Consider the following 23,145-nt stretch of genomic DNA (forward strand, 5'->3'; position numbering starts at 1 on the left):
ATTAGTAGCAGATAATGTGATTCTCTGGTTGGTTGGGTTACAATGGGGAATTCTTTGTGAAGCGTCTGATATTGATTCCGTGGGACGTCTGGTGGTTGCGTTAACATGTAGGCAGCAGGGGCGTATTATCCGTAACTAATAGGTAGCCTTAGGGATAAACACGTAGGTAGAAATGGATGAAGACTGAAGGCCACATGACGGGGCGCCTTCTGGTTGGTGGACAGCCGGTGCCCTGGTGTTCCAAGGTTGAGGATGATATAAAGTCCATGTAAATGGAATCCGTACACAGATAAAACTCCGCACTGTTATCTTTTTTGCCATCATTGGGGACGCTGGAAGGATGAATCCTTCCACGGGGTTCCGCGCTTAGTAACGAACCCGCAGTTTCTCGGAAGGACAGGATCTTTGATCGACGGTAAAAATACCGTTCTGCGGCACTTGGAGCCCTGTGTAAGTTTACCGACCATTTACGATCGTCATCCGATCCCAATTCCACAGCCAAGGCACGGAATGGAACAAGCGTCAAGCCCGCAGCAGCATATGTTCATACCGAGATGTCTTACTGCGCAGATTCCTCAGATTTAGCGAAAGGAGTTCCAAACTCCTGGGCAAAGCTTGAGCTGGATCTCAGCTACCAAAGTGCAGTATCCGTACAATTAAATTGCGAGGCATCCAGGTCACAAGGCTTATGCACGGTGCTAGTGAGCTAAGGGGGCAGGCCAGACTCCTCGCTTACTGAATATTTTAAATAACAATCATCCCATGCCGCGAGCCAAGGGGTGCTAAAACTTTTCGTGATCCCGGGTCCGTCCTGCCCTATCAATGCTACCATGTATCGCTATGGATTTACCACGGGGGTTCGCTTCCTTGATATGCCCGACGAAAGTTAAAGTTAAAGGACAATGGGCGCAAGTGGCGCTGAGATCTATCTCTGTCCATCTAAAAAGCTAACAAAAAATTCCAGAGGCTGATCCAGGCACCACCGGATACCGGAGTTGACTAAGCCAGTAACTAGGCTGTGTATTGGCCTCGTATTAGAAATCTACCTAGGTACCAAGCACAAGGATAGTTACAGGACAAATACGCCAGTTCATCAACCAACTCGCTCTTCTGGCGGTCGTCCAACCTCAGCACCCACGAACTCCTGACTCCCTCCCATCTTCTGTTCTGAACGCTGTGCCCTAGACGGCCATTCGCGCCGTAGGATATTCTGGCCGTTGTCACTGTCGATTCTCCGCGTTTCTCTTCCCCGGTTTGCTGACCAATTTCACTCCTTCGATTCATCCTCTACTTATCCGTCCCACCCACTTTTCAAGCTTTCACAACGCAGACAGTGCCTCCGGTTTACAAACCTAGCAAGAATCCCTTCCGCTATATCCAGTCCTCAGATCGCAATCGCATATATTCTTAATTTTGTCCCATTATTCTTCGTCGACCTCCCCCCCCCCCCCCCCCCCTTCATCTCAAAACGCCTGAATCTTATCCGCGGCCCAACGCATGGGAACACTCTCCTCAGCTTTCTGGGGGGCCTGAATAATTGCAAATGTGCGAATCATCGTCCTGACCCGATCTTACCCCTTATTTTATGTTATAAGTGGAATTAAGGAGCCCGGAATGGCCGTGGTACAATTTGGGGCTGAGGATGAGGCCACCATTTCGAAGCCTGTTCAAAGGATGCGATGGGCCACCCAACGCCAAACCGGTGCCGGCGGATCGCGAAAGAGACGGTCTATAATGGATAGACTACACCGTCGCACTAACTCCAAGGAAGAAAAACGAAAATCGACTACAAGCCCCTTGCCGCATCCCGAGGAGTCGGCGGTTGACGAAGCCTCTGTTGACAACTCGAATATTCGGCGGATATTTTGCAACGTACCACTTCCTGAGGATGTGAAGGACGAGAACGGCCGCCTCATCGCAGATTATTCGAGAAATAAAATAAGAACGGCAAAATATACCCCGTTAAGTTTTATTCCGAAGAATTTGTGGTTTCAGTTTCATAATGTTGCAAATATTTACTTTTTATTCACTATTATTCTATCTGTAAGTTTCCTTGTCCTTCTATACGGTTTCTGTCATATATGTCATGATTTGCTAATGTGTCATTAGATATTTTCTATTTTCGGCGCCACCAGCCCTGGGCTGAGCGCCGTCCCTCTCATTTCGATTTTAACAATTACTGCAATTAAAGATGCCGTTGAGGACTGGAGACGAACCATACTGGATACCGAATTAAACAACTCCCCGATTCATCGATTGGTGGAATGGACCAATGTTAATTCAATTGAAGATAATATCTCGTTATGGCGGAGGATCAAGAAGGCAACCACCAGAGCCCTGATGAAATTATGGCACGTAATCATTGCCTTAAAGAAAGGGGGAAAGCTGGAGGTCCCCGAAGAGGATATCCTGAATGGACAACGACCGTCAATAGATACTAGACGCACAAAGAGAGACTCGACGTATTCATTCAGACAATCGTTCCAGCAAAATACTTACCATTCCCACGAGGAAAACGGTGCCATACAGATGACACCTGTACCATCCCCTAATCCTGACAAACGCAACGCGCAAATGGACGGGCAATCATCCGGGATGCTCAGATCTTCAAGTGACTATCTGTCTCCAGAGCCACCCCAGGCGTCGGACCATGCGCATTTGCGTAATGAATACGGGAGCGTGCTGAATAAGTCCAGACAAACTCCTCAAATGGCAAGGTTCAAGCGTGATTACTGGAAGAACGTGCAAGTGGGCGATTTCGTGCGAATTTACAACGAGGAGCCCATTCCTGCCGACGTGGTTGTGTTGTCCACTTCTGACCCCGACGGGGCTTGTTACGTTGAAACGAAAAATCTCGATGGAGAAACTAACTTAAAAGTACGACAAGCGCTTCATTGCACTCGCGACGTAAAGCACGCCAGGGACTGTGAGAAGGCACAATTTACGATCGAGAGCGAGGCTCCGCACCCGAATCTTTATGAGTATAACGGGGCGATTAAGTGGATGCAACACGATGTGAATGCGCCGGATGGACCCGGAAGAGAGATGGTGGAACCCATTACCATCAATAATATTTTACTCCGTGGCTGTAGTATACAGAATACTGAATGGGTTTTGGGAATGGTAGTTTTCACCGGCCTTCAAACGAAGATCATGCTAAATTCTGGCGCGACGCCAACGAAGCGGGCAAAAATTGCCAGGGGCTTGAACCGGAACGTCATTTACAATTTCGTCATTCTTTTCCTTATGTGCCTTGTTTCCGGAATCGTTCAGGGTATCACCTGGGGTCAAGGAAAGAATTCTTTGGATTTATTTGAATTTGGGTCATATGGCGGCTCACCCCCTGTCGACGGGTTTGTTACGTTCTGGGCTGCAGTTATTCTCTATCAGAGTCTCGTCCCGATCTCACTCTATATATCCTTGGAAATTGTTCGAACTGCACAGGCCATCTTCATCCACAGCGACACATTCATGTACTACGACAAACTTGGCTATCCTTGCACGCCCAAGTCATGGAATATATCGGACGACCTGGGCCAGATCGAATACATCTTCTCAGATAAAACGGGAACCTTGACCCAGAACGTGATGGAATTTAAGAAATGCACCATTAACGGCGTTTCTTACGGTGAAGCGTACACCGAGGCCATGGCTGGAATGCAACGTCGCGAGGGTATCGACGTGGAAGAAGTCTCCAAAAAGGCAAATGAAGCCATCGCCAAATCTCGCGTTCAAATGCTCCAACAGCTTCGTTCTATCCATGACAATCCTTATCTCCGTGATGAAAATCTTACCTTTGTTTCCCCTGAATTCGTCTCTCACCTTTCTGGATCTGCTGGAGAGGAACAGAGAGCTGCCAATGAACATTTCATGCTTGCCTTGGCTTTGTGCCATACAGTTATAACAGAACGTACTCCAGGCGATCCTCCTAAACTTGAGTTCAAAGCTCAGTCTCCCGATGAAGCAGCATTGGTCGCGACCGCACGAGACTGCGGTTTCACCGTGCTGGGAAGATCGGGTGACGACATCCGGTTGAACATTATGGGTGAAGAGCGGTTATACACTGTTCTGAATACTTTGGAATTCAACTCATCAAGAAAGCGAATGAGCGCAATTATCCGCATGCCTGATGGGAGAATCATATTATTCTGCAAAGGTGCCGATAGTATAATTTATTCTCGCCTGACTCGCGGGCAACAGCAGGAACTCAGAAAGTCGACCGCAGGGCATCTTGAAATGTTCGCTAGAGAGGGCCTGCGGACACTGTGTATCGCCGAGCGAGTTCTGAGCGAGGAAGAATACCGAGAATGGAAAAGGTCGCATGATTTGGCTGCCCAGGCGCTTACTGACCGTGACGTTAAGCTCGAAGAAACCTCCAGTGCCATTGAACAAGAGCTTACTCTCCTTGGCGGCACTGCCATTGAGGATAGGTTGCAGGATGGTGTCCCCGATACAATTTCCCTCCTAGCAGCCGCTGGAATCAAGCTATGGGTCCTTACGGGGGATAAAGTTGAAACCGCTATTAACATTGGATTTTCGTGTAATCTGCTGTCCAACGAGATGGACCTGATCGTTTTCAATATCGACAAGGATGACCCTGACTCCGCCACATATGAACTTGACACGAATTTGGCGAAGTTTGGTCTTACTGGTTCTGACGAAGAGCTAATCGTTGCTCAAAACAACCACGAACCGCCGGCTCCGACGCACGCTCTCATTGTAGATGGAGACACGCTCAAGCTCATGCTGTCCCCAGAGTTAAAGCAGAAATTCCTCCTATTATGCAAACAGTGCAAATCCGTGCTGTGCTGCAGAGTTAGCCCTGCTCAGAAAGCCGCTGTTGTACAGATGGTTAAGACAGGATTGAACGTCATGGCTCTTGCTATTGGCGATGGTGCGAACGATGTTGCTATGATCCAGGAAGCGGATGTAGGGGTTGGAATTGCTGGTGAGGAAGGCCGCCAGGCTGTCATGTCGTCAGATTACGCTATTGGCCAGTTCCGATTCCTTCAGCGCCTCGTTCTGGTCCATGGAAGATGGTCTTATCGAAGACTTGGTGAAACTGTTGCCAATTTCTTCTACAAGGTATGCGAAGTACACAAAATTACTTAATTTGGACCCCAATGCTTACGTTTTATGTTACTAACGCATTGGTTAGAATCTTGTATGGACGTTTGCGCTCTTCTGGTACTCGATATACAACAACTTTGATTGTTCCTACCTCTTCGACTTCACGTACATCATCTTAGTCAACTTGGCTTTTACGTCTCTCCCCGTGATATTGATGGGTATTTTGGACCAAGACGTGGACGATAAGGTTTCTCTAGCGGTCCCGCAGCTGTATAAGACTGGTATCGAACAGAAGGAATGGACCCAGAAGAAGTTCTGGTGAGTAATTTTTTCTGTCTTCTAGCCTGACGAAGTATATCACAAGTTTTTCTAACATATTTGCACGCACAGGCTCTACATGCTAGATGGATTCTACCAGTCTCTTATATGTTTCTTCATGACTTACCTTCTTTATCGCCCCGCTACCGGAGTGACGGATAACGGACTAGACCTAAGCGATCGGAATCGAATGGGGGTGTTTGTGGCTTGTTCCGCCGTGACCGCTAGCAACACATATATTTTATTGAATACCTATCGTTGGGATTGGTTGACCGTTCTCATCAATGCAATCAGCAGCCTTCTCATTTTTTTCTGGACGGGTGTTTACACCTCAGTGGACTCCTCTGGCCAATTTTATAGGGCCGCCCGGGAAGTATTCGGCACGCTTACCTTTTGGGCGTTAACGTTTTTAACAGTGACGATGTGCTTGTGCCCTCGATTTACGATTAAATCGATCCAAAAGATATATTTTCCGAAGGATGTGGACATCGTTCGTGAGCAAGTTGTTACGGGGTATTTCAAATACTTGGATGAATACGAGGCATATGTTCCTCCTACTGCTCGGGACTTGTCCCCCGCGTCCACAGACCTTGGGAAAATTGATGTGTCGACGAAGCGACCGAAATCCGTGCCTGAAGACGAACGACCAATCTACCCACCATCTGTTGCGCCTACTGCAACGACCCACAACCCCAGAAGTCAAAACGGAAGCGATGGAACTGGATATACCGCAAGCTTAGAATTCCGGCACCAGCAGCAGCAATCAATTGATCATGGGCCGTCATACGACCGCGTTCGTCGGTCAATGGATCCGGTTCGGAGCAGCTTTGAAGTAACCCGCGATTTCACATCCGCCGCAATGCTTAGTCGCATGGAGTCGACTCACGAAGATTAACACGAACTGCAATACCCAACAACCCAGCTTTCAGACCTCCTCGCCCCATCTAACAATTAAATTTTCTATGTCATCCCGCTGACCCTTGTTTCACTTTATGTCGACCCAGTTAATGTATAGTTTCTCCGACCGCCACCATGTCCCTGATGACCTTCTTCCCTTGCACACATGTTTCCTTTTTTCCCCTTTGTTACTATTTACTTGCGCCACTTTTCAATTATTTCGATTACGCGGATGCATTCTATATTCTGCACCGAAATATTCGCATGAGCGTCAATTCTTATATGCTTACTCCAACGCCTCGCTTCTTTTCCAAATTTCTCCTTTTATCCTCACGTTATTACCATTAGAGGCGTTCAACTTGTTGCATGTTTGGCATTTGGCTTTCCAGAGGAGGGAAAATCGCACTTGTTTTTTTGGTATTTTTTTCTTCTGTTGATCGGCGTGTAGAATTGTCAATTTTCCTTGCGGAGATTTATATATATAAAAGCAACTTCTGGTTTTTGCTATCTTCCCTTTGATCCCTCTGCTTTTTGTTTTCTTGTCTTGAATTTGTAAATATCTATTCTTCTCCATGTTCTGCTTCCAACCCTGCACCAGGCATGTCTTTTTATTTTATTGTTAGCTCATTCACATTCCGCCCTGACCCTGTCTCCCTTTTTCTCTTCACCTTTTTTTTTATTTGGTTTTGTTGAACAAGCTATTTTTCTTTTTTCTTTTTTCTTTTTTTTCTTTTTTTCCTGTATGTCCTTCTGTACAAAATTTACTATATTTCTTTTCAAACGTAACAACGGGAACTCTTCCCCCATGTATATTTTGCCAAGTTTCTCTTTCTCCAAGAATAATCTGTTGTGATAACCGTTTCCAGACCTCCTTTGTATAGTGGTATGTTGTCAAGACAAGGAGGAGGTGCAAGACCAATATAGGACGCTTTGTGCTCAGAAGTTTTTTTGATAGACATTGACAAGTGATCTACTGCGTAGATTGTAGGGTCCAGATATGGAAATTTGTAGACGACCGTAGTGAACTCAGATGAGGACACATTGCACAAACATTTCTTTACAGAAACTCAACCCACGATATCCTGTGCCGAGTAAACCATCCTTTGGCCCTGACTACATTTTGCTGGAGCTCTGGTTAACTATCCTATTCCTGTTGACTTACTCACAAGCCTTGTAGATAGCGTCAATAGGGTCGATAGGATTGTTCCTACTTTTACTAGGCTTAACGGTTCTTGCGTGTGTGAAGCCGTGCCTGTGGATCTAGCTGACAATGGTAGGCAACTTGACTGTACCCACGCCACTCATCAATCACCTTTAAGCGGCTCCATATGAGATTGTCAATTTGCCGTCAGCGTCTTGTAAATTGCTATGCGAAACAACATCAAGTTGCCAAGACATTATGCAGCTTCTTTTCCGAGTTCTGGCAAAGCCCATCTCAGCATCCATTCAGACTCAATGATTTCTGTAGAAGTAAGCCTTTCATTCGGCCTAAAGGCTAGCATTCCCCTTAACATAGTAAGTACGGCATGCGTCTCGGCTTCCCCAACATCCGCCATTGCGCTTTCGCGCCGTGGCTCCTGTATAGAATCAGCGAAGCGGTTAACCAATGATCTGCCTGCTCTCTCGGACGTTCTCTTGGCCTCTTCCGTAAACCATCTCTCTCGTGCGTCCCATTGATGCCACCAATCGCACGGTAACTTGCCAAGTGCGTCCACGTGCTCCTTTATCATCCAGTCGCTGGACGGATTGAAACCCTCAAACAGTGGCCTTTGTCCAATGATATCCCAGAGAGTACATGCGAGAGTCCATACATCAGAGGGAAATGACAACGGTTCATGAAGCAAAAAGTAGGTCTCCGGAGGAGCAAGGATGCCGGGTGTATTGGAATAGTGACGTTGAGTAATTGAGGGCAGAAACGACTCTCCAAAGTCATTGATAAAAATTTTGGCTTCAGAGAGGGTCACAAGCTCGCTTTCTTTCCCTAGCAAAATGGACACAACACCGTGAGTGGGAACGCCGTCGGAGAGTGGCTTGCCATCAAGGCGCACAAATGGCTCGATGTTAGGCTGACCGTATTTTTGGTATAATTCTCCAGGGGATAGCTCATCTATGCTGTTTGGAAAGCGAAACATTATGTTCCCCGTATGGAGGTCTGCAACGAATCCCGTTAACAACGAACGCCTATAGAGCCGGCCGGATAAATAAATTCCAATAACAAATATACATACCGGCATGAACTAACCCTTAGTGATGCAGGAAAGCGACAGCTTGTATGACTTGGGTCATAATGGCCTTCGCGACAGGCAATTTGAAAAGTCTGGTATAGGATGCATCTTTCGCCTCAGCTATAGTCATCATACCAGGCTCTGTAACAAGGCATCTGTGCCTTCCATTAGGCGCATCAAGGGAAAACGTATCCAAAACTCGAGGGATCAGAGCTTGTCCAGGACGTCTCTGATCCCGTGGTTCCACGTGGGCCAGGTTGTTGAGGATTGTACTGTCCTGCATATCTGCTTCGGCAATTGCAATCTTGACGGCCACATACTTTTCCGTATTCCTATCCCTCGCCAACCAAGTTGTCGAGTACGCACCAAAGCCAAGCTTATGAACGACATCGTATCGGCCACTAAGACGGTTCCCAAATAGCTATGGGGTGATATCCTCCGGGACGATAACGCCCGGGATTTTCTATATCCTCAAGGGGCATATATTCAACTGGAGAATATGTTGTGGGGGATGCGTAGGGAGTAACAGAGTCCATTTCTACGATGAGTAGTGGCGACGTTTCTTCCCTAGAGTGGCAAGATGAGGTTCGGGAAATTGGTAGGTTGGCTGCCTTCGAACATTGAATAAAGCCTGCAAGCGCTTCGTAATGACAAACAACGGATGATAAGAGAAGGAGAAACAAAGAGCATGGCGCTGGTGGTGATCGAGCTCTTTTGTCCCAGTGGCCTAACAATTCTACAAACTCTGGACTAGCACACTGCACATAGGTGTAAGTTATGTGTACATGCCGTACAGCGGCTCTGTATGACTGGAGTAAATAGAAATAATACATATCTGTCCTTGTCAATTTAGAAGTATTACATAGTCTGGCAGCTTCTCATTGACTGAGTTCACACTTTTGAACTGCTAAAGCTGCTAAAGCAAGTTGATTTATATTCATTATTATTAAATTCTATATCAAGCAGCTATAATCGATGAGTGTATGAGGTTGAAGTTGTATTTTGTATTCTTTTGATTGGTGTTTCTAAGCTATACTATATATCATGTGATTTAGTGTCCCAGCAAGTGGTGAAGTGCTCTAATGAAATAGTCGCGTAGTCAACTTCGCTTTTCCCTTCAACAGCTGCCTTCCGCGTCAGAAGAAAAAGAGAGAGATAAAAAAAAAATAAAAAACTCCACTCGAAATATAGTAATAGAGTCTCTTTCTTTTCTTCACTCGTTCTCCACAATCAGCGGACTGTGCCTTTGTGGACTTTAATAAAAAAGGGCGAACAACGTTATCAAACGGGGACTAGCCGAATCTTGATGTTCTCAGCGAGTGCAGCGACCACTCTCTACGGGAGCCATGATGGAGAATGCATGAACAGCGGAGTGATACGGGACACCTCTCATCGCTTGTGAATTCTTTACGACGGATCCGATTCTATGGTTTGTCTTATACTCCTTGCACTTTATTGAGCAAATCCCGTCCTACTTGCGGGGTAGGTAGCTTGAAGCCATGGCGGAGCTGATGGACGTTCTCGAGTGAGTTTTACTAGCAATCCATTTTGGTGTTAATTTGTACATTGACAGAACTATGGACCTTTTTCCTTTTGATATATATCTTCTGCTATGGGTCCCGTTACATCTGCAAAGCTACCTGTCATATTGCTAACCGATGATGCACCTGTGGGTTCCAATAGGGAATTAAAAGCCCTCCCAGAACAGCTACATATGCTCTGTCCCCGCCAAAACGATGATGACATGGGACTGTACAATGATGAACATATCCATTCCCTTGACCCGACCGACCCAGATGTGAAACCCAATGTCGAGAATCTCAATCGTATCTCCGAAGCCACCTCGCGAAGACAGAAATTCCTATCCTCCATGCGTCTTCTTGCGTTCAGCGGCGATGAAGTCGAGATCCAGCAGGAATGGATATGGAGGCGACTCGAGCACGACTTGGAGAAATGCGACTTGTGCATTAAGGAATATTATAAGGGAAAGGTGTGGCTGATGGATATGTTGGGCGAGAGCTACGATGAGTTGGAGGTCGAGAAGTTTGGCAGAATCATTGATGAACAGGATATTAAGCGGATTGTGAAGAACTTGGATCGGGCGACGGAGATATTGAAGACTGTTGCACCCCAACAGCGAAGTCTTTCGGTCTTGGATCGTGCAGCCTTGTTATCGATTTTCGAAGCCATGAGCTCAAAGGCGATGCTGAACGAGGACGACATACTCCGGGCCCATTTTGACGAACCGTTTACCTTGGTGCAAAGCAACCGGACATTGAAGATGCCCGAATATATACCCGCAACCACTCAGTTTCTTTTTGATGCGAATGATCAACGCCGCCGGTGGGCGTTCACTTCATGGGGAAGGATGAAAGCACCCCCTACCACCCCAGAGTTCGACTGGGCAGTCAAGGAGCCGCTACTTGTAGCTCTTCGCAAGGCGTCTTGCCCTCCTGTTCAACCAGATCTAGTCCGGAGGCTGTGGGAGGGCATCCATGCTATTGTACAACGGCTAGATAAAGAACAAATCACTCACAACCTTAGAGCTTTAGAAATTGACCCTTGTCGATTATCAGTTGACCACCTTGCTGTCCCAACACCAGGTTTACGCTCACTATTGAACACCGTTCAAATTTTTCTCGAGAAAGCGCCAAGTGATTTCTGGGACGCTATGCAAACCATTTCCCCGCAGGCTATCATTGAACAGATCTTTTATAACCCCCAGTTCGATGCGTTTTTACTTGAGTCGCGCGATGATAATCCCTTTGAGAAACCTTCACCTTTGAGGGATATGTTGTCATGGATCGAGCCGTTCATGGCTTCTCTTCAAGGCACACACCAGCCTCAAGCATGCAGAATACTTGTTTTCCAACTTCTCACCAGGCTACAGGACTCACGCTTTCCAGCAATTTCGAGATATATTTGCTTTCGAAGCGGACTGTCCACCCTCGTTTCTACATTGCGGACCTTCACGGATAACGAGTCAACAAGAGGTTCCGTTGCCAGGGTTGTTCTATCTGACACTCTTGAAGTTACAAGTGATAATATCGGCTATTTCATGGAACCTCCTGAATTTCCGATCGAAGGAAGTAAAAAAGTTATCTCCGGCCTATGCGTGGATGTAATTCGAAACGCCCTTGCTCTAGAATGTCAGTCCTTGAAGTCTGACTACGAGGTTATTCTTCGTCGGAAACCTATGGCGCATGGCGTGAGCACGTACTCTGCTAAGATTTGGGATGCTGTTGTCCAGCATCTGCATGAGGATAATCTTGGGCTTTCCAACGCTGCTCTCATGGGTATTTTGCCCCTTGTTGGATTAGAGAAATTCTCCACCAAAGGCGAGAATAGCAAGGAGAAAACGCATTTCAACGTCATCTACGGACACTTGACACACCTTGCTTGTCAGATCCTTGAAAGGCTAGCTGACTTTAAGCCGGAACATTTGGATAATTTATTTAAGAGCCACGACACGAATGGCTCGTTGATTTCGGCCCTTTTCTCCGCCGATCTAAATACCTATCAAGCTGCAGTAGATCTTATCAAAACTATTAGTGGTCAATCTGGCCGCAAGGAGGCAATATCTCACCTCCTACAGTCCTTCTGTGCGACGACGATGTACGGGTTCAGCTTCTCATTCCGACGAATATCCAACATGAAAACTTTTGCATCTGCCCCTCGGATGCTAAAAACTGGGACTGATATTATAGATGTGCTCTGCGACTCTGAAACTGGCATTCTTAGAACGCGAAAACTTGTTGATCGCGTGGAGGCCGTTTCCCTTCAGAGACTATGGGAATATCAATGGCAAGCTCTCTCCACTATATTCCAGCAAACGGAGACCTGGCATTTGATGGGAAATGATAGGATGGTTATGCTAGAATTTTGCCGCGATACTATCCAGTTTGCGGAGCTTCTTTTCAACCAATTCACTATCTTTGCGAGCAGTATTTCCGAATTTGACCCTTCCGAGTCCCAATCAGCAAAGGAAAACCTGGTCAAAGCCCCTGCGGTGACATTGGACTCCATGGTCAGATGGCTTCGTTTGAAAGATGATTATTTAGCGACCACATTAGTAGGCCTTGTTGCGAAGCTTCTCCGGCGTATGGGAGAATTAGACGTAACCCTTGCTGGAGATACTTTGAAGTATATTGAGGATGTGGCTCGAACTTCTCTCATCAAAACCATATTAACTGCGCAGGAAAAGGCTGAGCTTGTGAGAGCTCTCGAATCATACTATAAAAAGCCATTCGTAACAGTGCAGAATACCACTGTCCAAAAGAAAAAGAAGCAGACTACCATCACCTCATATGCGAAGCCAATCGATCTTACAAGTGTTTCAAGCCCCTCTAAGATATCTGGAAGTGATGAGGATGAATTTGACGACATCCCGGACGAAGTGCTTATGCAACTTTCTGGATCTGTTGAACTCAACAAAGCACGCATCGCTGCTCAGAAACGTCCGGAGAAGTCTGCCATTCCGTCTAAAAGTGCTCCTCGACCCATCAACCCCGTCACAAATGTCCTTTCCTTCCGTGAGAAACGAGAACGGGAGAAAGAAGAAAAAAAACGACGTGATTTGGCTGAGCTAGCTCGATTGAAAAAGAAGCTCCCATCTCAAACTGCCAATCAGGGCTCTGGTTTGCAAGGAATTAATGTTAACATTGATGAACGTGGGCCTGTTGAGAGCATGATGGTCTCCGACTCCGATTCGGATGCGGATAGTGAGGATAGTGATGGTGATGATGGAGACGCCCCTGGACGAAAGGCCACATCTAAGCCAGATGCAGTGAAAGCATATGAGGAAAGCAGGAGAAAGCTAATAAGCCAACGTGGTCCTGTTAGGAAAGTTAAACTTGTGCGGTCTGCTAAAGATATGCGAGCGAGGCTCTCACCAGACCTATCACTACTCCACAGGACCTTACTGAGCTGGGAATTCTTCGCGAATGGTGACCTTCCTCCGAATTCTGGCCGTACAGACTATAGCCTTGTTTCAAATACGTTTGCTGATGCGGCGGATTACCAAAAAACTTTCGAACCCCTGTTGATATTAGAAGCATGGCAAAGCTTCCAGTCAGCGAAAGAAGAAGGTGGTTTCAAGGCCTTCGAAATCAAGGTTTCAAATCGCATGTCTGTGGATGCCTTTGTTGAGGTTATCACCTTCATGCAACCTACGGAGGCTAAGGATTTGGGATTGGCGGAATCCGATCTTGTTCTGCTATCTAAGTCGAACAATCCGAGCTCTGATGAAAAGGCGCCACATTGTCTCGCAAGAATTTTCCGGTCAATTAAAAAGAAAGGGATGATGGAAATTTCCTACCGCATAAATCCTTCGAACCCACTCATGTCCTCAATTTTACCAGGAGCTTCACTATATGCCGCCCGGGTCGCGTCTTTAACTCCCGTTGAGCGAGAATACGGAGCCTTGATGGCGCTGAAGTACTACGATCTGAGCGAGGAAATCATCAAAGCCAAGCCATCACCCATATTGAACTATTCGCTGGAGTCTCTTAAGCCCATCATTGATACTTACAAAGTCAACCCTGCACAGGCAAAAGCTGTCAGGTCGGCAATGGATAATGACGCGTTCACATTGATTCAGGGGTATGCGTAAAATGATCCCTTACATTTGTTAACTTTCGTAATGCTAATTGTTATTCCCAGCCCTCCGGGTTCGGGCAAAACCAAAACCATTGTCGCCTTGGTGGGTGCCATTTTGACCCCTGTCTTTGCTGAGCAAAAGATCACCCGACCCGGGTCATCGGGCGACTTCAGACCAGTGACACGAGCTACGACCTGCGGAAAACTTCTTGTTTGCGCACCAAGCAATGCAGCTGTTGATGAGTTGGTTATGAGGTTCAAGGAAGGGGTCATCACGTCGAGTGGACAAAAGCAAAATATCTCCGTTGTCCGTCTGGGTCGAAGTGATGCGATAAACTCGAATGTCATGGATGTAACTTTGGATGAACTTGTAAATGCAAAGCTTGGGCAAAATGGTCGCAAAAATGGCAGTGAGAAGGACCTCCAAACTTACTATTCGGAACATAAGGGAGCTTGCACCCAGTTCAACGAAATTCGCGAAAGACTTGATCAGTGTCGTGCAAAGGGACAACATGTTCCGTCTGAGCTGGAGCGGGAATTTGATCTGTTGAAGCGGAAGAAAGCGCAACTTAGTCAGGCCATTGATAATGCCAGGGATAGTAACCAGGCAGCAGCCCGTAATGCTGACCTTGCGAGAAAAAAGGTTCAGCAGGAGATCATTAACGGGTCGCATGTCATATGTGCAACTTTGAGCGGAAGCGGTCACGAAATGTTTCAGTCACTGAGCATCGAGTTTGAAACGGTCGTCATCGATGAGGCAGCACAGTCTATTGAGCTTAGCGCTCTTATCCCTCTCAAGTACGGTTGTTCCAAATGTATCCTTGTTGGTGATCCTAAACAACTACCGCCAACGGTTCTCTCAAAAGTTGCGTCGCGCTTCCAATATGAGCAGAGCTTGTTCGTCAGAATGCAAGCCAATCACCCCAAAGATGTCCATCTCCTCGATACCCAGTACCGAATGCACCCAGAGATCAGTCGTTTCCCAAGCGCCGCATTTTACGATGGTCGACTTAAAGATGGGCCAGATATGGCTAAGTTGCGAGTTCGGCCGTGGCATAGTAGCGAACTTCTGGGCCCTTATCGTTTTTTTGACGTGCAAGGACTCCATTCAAGCGCCCCAAAAAGCCATTCATTGGTTAATTTAGCAGAACTCCGCGTAGCGATGAAGCTCTACGAACGGTTGACTATTGATTATTTGACTTACGACTTTAAGGGCAAGATCGGAATTATCACTCCGTACAAAGGCCAACTTAGGGAAATGAAAAATCAGTTTGCGAACAAGTACGGGAGTTCAATTTTTACCACAGTCGAGTTTAACACCACAGACGCATTTCAGGGACGGGAGTGTGAAGTTATAATTTTCTCTTGTGTGCGAGCATCTAATCGTGGGATCGGTTTCTTGGCTGATATCCGCCGGATGAACGTTGGGCTGACTCGTGCAAAATCATCACTTTGGGTGCTTGGGAATTCACAGTCACTCGTCCAAGGCGAATTCTGGAACGGGCTGATTACCGACGCTCAGTCGAGAAACTTGTATACCCAGGGGGATATCCTGAAACTCTTGCAGAGGCCGCAAATCAGCCTAGATATGGAGCTGAAAGATGTGCAGATGATTGACGCTCCGAGCGCGAAGAGCTCACCACCATCAAGAAATGGATCTATGACTCCAGGCTGGCATGGAAGTAGCCGTCCGTCGTCGGCTCTATCAACAGGTCGTGTTTCCAGTACCCATCCTGCGTCCTCCAGGGACACACCGGGCCATAGTCCTACACTAGTGCCTTCAACTGGTCCTGAAGGGCCTTCAGGCGGCAAATTCGGTTTGAACGACTTAGCCATGTGTGGATTTTGCGGGAGCTACGAGCACATGACGACAAACTGCGATAACGCGGAAGCCAAAATGGCCAGCCACGGCGCCTGCTGGCGATGTGGAGATGTTTCACACTCTAAGCGCGATTGTAAAGCAGAACGCTGTCTCCGGTGCGGTGCCTTTGGTCACTCAGCCCGCCAATGCACATCAACAGTTGTCCTCTCCAAACAGGAGAAGGATAAAATCGCCCGCGACGAACATCACCATGCGCAAGCTCAAAAAGCAAATATCGAGCGACAGCGGCAAAAACAACTCGGCGACCACGATCCAAAAGTGCCAGTTATCCAGGTGCCGTCAAAAGTCGCCTCGAATGCACCGTCATCCGCAGGAATACTTCATCAAGGACAGGGCTTGCAGGACTCGCCAAATGCTGATCAGGGAAATTCGGGCAAACGAAAGCGGATGGAAACAGATCTTCCTAGTTCGCGCCCAAACTTGAAAGTTCGAAAACCAAATGCCCAGTTTAATGCTCAGTTTGCGGCGCCTCTGAATGCCCCAAAGGGCCCACGGGGGAAGAAATTAGACCCCCATATCGTTGCTCCTCCTACCAGCGTAAGGCCTTGTTCGAATCATTTTCGAAGGAAAATCCCATGTATCTTTTAATTAACTAATAAATTTTTGTTTCAAGGACCTGGTAATACCGTCTAAATCTGAACAGGGACATCAGCCGATAGCCTCCAAAGATCAACAACTTTCACGCGCTCGTTCGGGGACTGAACAGGAGAAGCAGACGACAAATGTAAGTTCAGGCAAATTTTTCTCTCCCATCCTCTCCTCGTGATGGAAGCAGTGTCGTAATAACAGCAATACTCGACAGACCGGGCCCCAACCACTTCCTACGTCACGTCCTAGTAATCCTCGTCCACGTCCAAATGGTGAAAACAGAGGCCCACCACCCATGAGAAAGAAGAAGCCAACCAACATATTTATTCAACCGAAAAGAAGATAGAAGTTGGCCCTTTTGCTTCTTTGTTTTTTGTCTCAAGACTTTGTATTTCTATTTCTTCCATTTTAGCCCGTTTCTTGAGGAACTGCAGCTCGGCTTCGCTTCTACTTGCATCGTTGTGAACGCACATTGGAGCGCATAGATCTTGTAGCATTATTTTTATTTTTAATTTTTTTAATTTTCTTTACTTCTTTATGCCATTTTATGACGTTTCTTTATGTTTTTGTCGTAGTTTTTCTCATTTTGTTTTATTTTTTTGACGGTAAAGGCATGTTTCTTCCAACTTCCCCCTAATTCATGATTTAGGAAAGACAAATGAGCAAGCGAGACGAAGAAAGCATCCGGGCGGCGTTTGGCAGACTATTTTTGTTATTATTTTTATGTGTCATGGTTTCCACGTTTCTGCGCAGTCGCTGCATCTCCGCCGTTTCTGTTGAACCATTTTTTGAGGGCATGGATGGTTCTCTGTTCTCAACACACCGACAATGTTGGATATCTACCTGTACATCATCTGGCATTTATTGTTTTTGATGAAACGTTCATTTAGCCACGGGGACAATTAGGCACATCGTAACATTCGTGTCAGATGAACTTTTGGGGGGGGGGGGGGGGGGTTTTGTGCTCGTTTCCGCTCTTGGGATTGACCTTGAATTGGCCGTAGACTTGTCAACATCTGTCACCGCCACTGTGGTGTTCCTTGGACACTGGCCAGCGTGTTCATGATACTTACACGAATCAATGGGTAAGTAACATGTTTTCGTAAATATGACTTTACTCTACTCGAGGTTCCAGAGCTGTTAAGGCTATTCCACTCTCCGGAAAGCCCACACGAGTGTCGGTGTCAAAATTCTATGTCAAACTAATTACACTCTGGGTCGAGGATGGGGTAATGAATAAATGAATTGATCATTGAATTCTCTGCTTGAGAGCATACAAAGAATCAGGCTCACATGCTAGGTATGCATACGGGTGTACATATCTACCCTTGTTGGCTCTCGGCGTGGACATGTACTGAAGATATGTCTGCTATATAAAAAATTTTTTTAAAAAAATTGACAGAGTACCAACCCATTAACAGAGCACCAGCATGCAGATAGTCAGTCACTTCAACGTGCGGATATCCGTCAAATATGCCTTCATCCATCGTACCATGTGTGTGTCACCATACCATGTACTGGAACGAGCATGGGGGATATGGAATGTCTTCTCATGTTGCCCTAATTCTGGACGGGATATATCCTATATCCAGCGAAGTCTACGTCTCTGACATCCGCAATCTACTTCCGCATATTCCACAGTTGAAATACGGATTAGCTGAGAGCGGGGTATCTCTTTTCCCATCACAGGCCCTAATGGATGAGAAAAAAAGGAGAGAATCGTCTTCCTATAGCTGGCATCTGCTTTGGAATGTATCGTAGATCATAAACGGTGAAAGGTGTTGATTTCGCTTTTATCAGAGATGCATCGCACTGCGTATAAGGGGACAGAAGGACAGAAACTTGTCCCCCGTAGCTGCTTCTTCGATACAAGCTAGCGATGGCGATGTATCAAAGTCAGCTAAGGCGGTCAATGGTAGGGGAATGCGGGCCGAAGGTGATAGAAGCGGGAAGGCTCTCCTGGCCTAAGACAGGTGGTAGCAGGAAAAGGCATCTTTCTATTGATGTTCAGTTCTGTTTATAACTAGCGGTCGGTCCGGCAGGATGATGGCAGAATGGGGTAGACATTCTCCAGCTTGTGTGAGCCGTGGGGAAGAAGTAAACGTATGATTATCCAGAAAGGGCAACAATTAGTTACGCCAGTTGACAGATCATGGCAGGCAGATTAGGTTTCTGACTGTGAAACCACGAGTGGCCACCTTGTTTATTCGTGTGTACTTAGTCATTTCATATTGTTATGAGAAAATGAAGTTGAAGTGAGTCGTAAAATCAAATTCACGCCTGAAATCTGCTCTGCTATATCTCATGCTGTTTCTAAAACTCAGCTGAATAATCTTTACATGTAAGGTAGGGGATGTGGATAAATTGATGTCTCATTTCCCAATACGTGAGAAAGAGGAATAATCGGTTAATCAATTGGTAGGCGTGCATTATTCATTAAAAACGAAACATCGACAGGTCAATAAACCGAATGAGTGGGAAGGAAGACGAGATTCTCAATCCCGACATTAGGGAATTGCTCATGTCTCCCTAGAGTCCCTTTGATTTGCATGGTGTGATTTGATAGTGGCGTGCTTGTTGACAAGTGCGTGCTTGCATAGTTGCGAGAACGGTTTGCCGTCGCGAATGAATGGGTATCGCTGCACCATTGACGTTTGGTGATATTACAGAGCCTCTGTATTTGTGGTTGAGGTTCCAGATCGAGGTCTGAGAAGGTCTCCACAGGCCAGCCCGAGACCATTCATGGTGCACTGACTTCCTCGAAACGGCCTATCAAAATTGGACAACGCGGGTTCCGTTTGCAAGAAACGGTTGACAGCAACAAAGGGGTGCAGGGCGACCTTTGTGGGTCGTTCTCGAATATGACGACAACGCCTAATATCCATTAATATGCGATGCTGCAAGAGCTTTCTTTTCGGTGACATCTGCTTGCTGGGAAGAATTAAAATATTGTATATTTATGTCTTCTAGTTGAAAATTGTGAAATGTCCCCGTTGGTGAAGCAAAATATCTGATATATGGTTTCTGATTAATGGAGTGGTTGGTTGGCTGTTGTTCCACCGCCTGCTTGCCATATTGATCGACTTTCGAGGCGTTCACCCTAATTATCTACGCTGCGTATTTCCTCTGAGATTCCTCAAGAAGCAGATCAAAATAGAACTCGATCACATCCCGTAGTTTCAGAAGTTAAACAACAAAATGTTCATGGATAATGCACTCTCATCTCACCTGGAGCCACGGTGGTCAGCCTGCAGCCTCAAGACATTTACATGTAGACAAGAATAGGAGTAAAAATATTTATTTGCACACCGCACAACGGCTAAACGGCTTGTCCTGCTCGATGTGAAACCCGCAAGTTCGAATCACAATCCCGAACTGCACATTCACACAGCAGGGTCCACTGAAGACCAACGAGGACAAAAAAGAACATCTGCGTACGTCCTGTGCATGCAGTGAAATGGGCTGTCAGGTTATTCAATTGCAGTCTTCTTTCTCTCGTTGGTTATTTTCTATCATTTTACCCATTTGTTTGGCCAGACGCACCTTTACAACGACATCTTCCTTTGCCACACAGTGTCGGAATAATCTTGTTGGATGGAACGGCGTGCACTCGACGACTGAGAATTCCGCTGATACTGGTGGTTGCTGGCGAGGCGAGGAACTTATCTTGTTGGAATGTGAGAGGTGAAATATTTTCCTTGATATATTTTCATCGACCTTGATTTGAATATTTGGGAGATGTTTTCACACTTCAATGCGGTTTCTCTTGCCCTGTTCTATTCGTTTTGGATTTCGATAAGAAGCTTCGGCTAGTGCTATATTTCCTTTTGGCAGCTCAACGCGCGCAGAAAGTTGGTTGACGACACCAAGCCACGGCACAACTCCCTTGTCGGTCCAGCCTGCAATTGGGGTTGTTCGGCAGCCTCAACGCAAGAGATATGCGCTTTGGTCGTTTCGTTGCAAGGTTCACGAAGTCGATCGTCTCAAGGCCGAGCTTTTGTTCACTTGGCCAAGTCGGCCTCGAACCAGCTCCGAGGGTCAGGACTCAACGGGGCTAAGGGTTTGCGCTGGCAGTTGGTTCGTGGAGTCTCTGCGTAACCAAGCGGCTCTATTTAATACGGGGATTGGGGTTGGCTTGACGATGCCAGCGGAAGATCATCAGATCGAGATCACAGGATGATTGTCGAGGATTTTGGAGTGAATTTTAACTCGCGGATTCTTGTTTTTGAAGCTCTATCTGTCCATGTTTGTCCTTATCAAGTTGACAAGTTTCTTTTTCTTTTCCTATGCGCCCCTGCCTTGGAATTGGGCGTGATGAACAGGAGAGATGATTTTCGAGACCGGGCGATCATGCCCGCAGCTTGCGCATATAATTCTCCAGATATCCCGGCCGGATCAGTGAGCTTTATCTCAGGGATAACCATTGTATTATGGCTCCACATCGCTGGACCGCTTAAAAGGGTTGTCGTTTGTTTTGTGAACCTTTTTCCGCATTCTTTCCACAGCGCGGGGTACTCCCATTGCCTGAAGCGCTTATAATCCCTTCAAATACTTTCCAATCCGAAAAGAGAGCTTGGGGATAGATGCAGGTGTTAGTTTTCTCTACTTCGAATCACGTCCTGTAGTTTGAGTATCTAGTCGCATCAATTGCCCGCGCTGTTTGAAGTACGAAAAAGTTCTCTCTACTTGTCATTCCAGCCTATATTTTGGCACCATTTGCACTTCTCCAGCTTGTGGTATGTTGCTTTTTGATCTGTTTTGTGTTTATGGCTTTCTAAAACCGTCAATGAAAGCATTTGTTGTTGAAATGCAAGATTCCGTTCATGCGGAATTACTATCCCACAACATCTGACGTATATGTGCTTGGTGCAGACAGCTTTACGTCCAGTTTCCTGCTGTGCGCGCTATCCTCTCTATAGAGACCATATGACAAACTGACCCTCTTTATCAAATAGGGAGGTCACCTGGCTGATTTTGTATGACAAGCGAAATCCCAAATACCTCATTCCGCCGCGATCTACTCCATAGATGTTCGTCTGGCTGGCGGCTCGCATAAGATGCAGCGTCCAGACGGCAATTTTGCACGGTCGGGTGTACCCAGCCTTACAGAGTCGATGGGGCGGTCAGAAAACGAGATGATGGAGGTGGACATGAGACTATCAGGCTCTCTACTTGATAAACGACCTCTCAGCCGGGGCGGGCTTATCCAGAATGCTGATGGAAATATTAGCCACGACGAATTGAGCAAATACGGCCCACAATCATCAACGGCAGCAAGTAAACAGGCCAATTGCGGGAATACCCTCGAATTATTGAAGCTCCTTGACGGCCAGCACGAACCAATGCACCGTTCAGCCCCATTCCAGATAGTTGTGAAGTTAGTGGCCTCTGGGAACAAGCGACTACGATTGAACGACAACAATGAACCCAAGCCACGGAGCGAACATGAAGTCGTTGGCAGCGACGACCCTCATGGCCAGAGAGAGAAGCCCAGATCAAGGATATGGAATTCGATGTCAACAACGAAGCGGAGGAGGCCATGGAAAGGCGATTCCGAATCACAGCGTAATGAAACAGTTCGTCATGACGACCAAGTTGGCAGCCCGCAACGGCGCAAATGGATGGTGTCTGGGACGCGGAACAGAAAGAACTCCAAGGTGGTCGAGTGCGAGAACCGAGACTTTTTATATCCTGGAGTGGGCAAGCTGCCCTCTCTGCCACTTGAGAACAAGCAGGCTGATGCAGTCAATTATAAGAGCTGCAACGGGCAGAGTCCGGTTGCGAGCCCCTGCTCACAGGAGCCGCGGTCATTGGAAGAAGTTTTTTGGCAGCCAGAGAAAGCCTTCGATAATCTCAATGGCGTCGAAAGGCTCAAAGATTTCACAGCTGCCGCACTTGCAGCGGGTTTAAATAACTTAGGCGAGGAACCAAGCTCTCTAGCGCTGAGTGACTCCGGGACTAAGGGCACCACGCCAACTACGTGTGAGGGCCGCATCGCAGCTACTGGGGATAGCGGCGTTACGAACCTCCCAGAAAATTATAATAGGAATAATCATAAGTCCAACGACACACATTCTCAGAACCAACGCCCATTGCAACAGCATGCCTGTACGGAAGAAACCACAGCGCCTGGTTCATCAAGCATCAGAGCTCACCCTTCACCTCTACAGGCCAGGAATTGCTTCCCTGCCTCGAATAACACGAGTCCAGCTCCACAACTTCCACGAGCTCCTCCCGACTTAACACCAGGGCTGACTCCATCGAAAGGTACGAAGGCAAAGAAGCCGCTGACTTGTCTGCCCCCTGACACGACTCACATCAATCTTCAGTGTCTGCCTCCCAGGAGTTCTAGCAAGGGAGCTTGCCAGAAAGCATCCCTTTTCACTGCGTTCACCGATCATCGACGCCGGAGCTCTCACTCAAAGAGTCCACTGCTCCCTCGCAGCTCCTCGGATACCCAGTCGTTGATTTCCCTGTTTCCCCGTCCTGCCCGTTTTCCCCATGTGTCACACTTTGCAGCTTCGATGTCGTCAGTAGAACAAATACAGCCATTGCATACTGTGCAAA

The 23,145-nt window shown here is 46.9% G+C and overlaps 4 protein-coding genes across 4 annotated transcripts; 3 read left to right on the top strand and 1 right to left on the bottom strand.

Annotated features, from left to right (window-relative positions):
- Positions 1-176: 176 nt before the first annotated feature.
- Positions 177-1,003, top strand: HCAG_03211 (predicted protein; the record flags this gene model as incomplete). The annotated part of the gene is made up of 3 exons (XM_001541064.1): positions 177-216; positions 499-701; positions 977-1,003. 3 exons carry the CDS (start codon positions 177-179, stop codon positions 1,001-1,003), a joined length of 270 nt encoding a protein of 89 aa, XP_001541114.1.
- A 611-nt stretch (positions 1,004-1,614) lies between these two features.
- HCAG_03212 (hypothetical protein) lies at positions 1,615-6,283 on the top strand (the record flags this gene model as incomplete). The annotated part of the gene is made up of 4 exons (XM_001541065.1): positions 1,615-2,043; positions 2,110-5,085; positions 5,159-5,388; positions 5,461-6,283. The coding sequence occupies 4 exons, from the start codon at positions 1,615-1,617 to the stop codon at positions 6,281-6,283; spliced, it is 4,458 nt and encodes a 1,485-aa protein (XP_001541115.1).
- A 1,069-nt stretch (positions 6,284-7,352) lies between these two features.
- Positions 7,353-8,793, bottom strand: HCAG_03213 (predicted protein; the record flags this gene model as incomplete). The annotated part of the gene is made up of 4 exons (XM_001541066.1): positions 7,353-7,398; positions 7,578-7,597; positions 7,809-8,437; positions 8,646-8,793. 4 exons carry the CDS (start codon positions 8,791-8,793, stop codon positions 7,353-7,355), a joined length of 843 nt encoding a protein of 280 aa, XP_001541116.1.
- Positions 8,794-10,009: 1,216 nt separating this feature from the next.
- HCAG_03214 (conserved hypothetical protein) lies at positions 10,010-16,756 on the top strand (the record flags this gene model as incomplete). Its single annotated transcript, XM_001541067.1, has 4 exons — positions 10,010-10,035; positions 10,194-14,111; positions 14,172-16,527; positions 16,604-16,756. The coding sequence occupies 4 exons, from the start codon at positions 10,010-10,012 to the stop codon at positions 16,754-16,756; spliced, it is 6,453 nt and encodes a 2,150-aa protein (XP_001541117.1).
- Positions 16,757-23,145: the final 6,389 nt, after the last annotated feature.

Source organism: Histoplasma capsulatum, genomic scaffold (assembly GCF_000149585.1).
Source record: "Histoplasma capsulatum NAm1 scaffold_3 genomic scaffold, whole genome shotgun sequence".
Lineage (NCBI taxonomy): Eukaryota > Fungi > Ascomycota > Eurotiomycetes > Onygenales > Ajellomycetaceae > Histoplasma > Histoplasma mississippiense.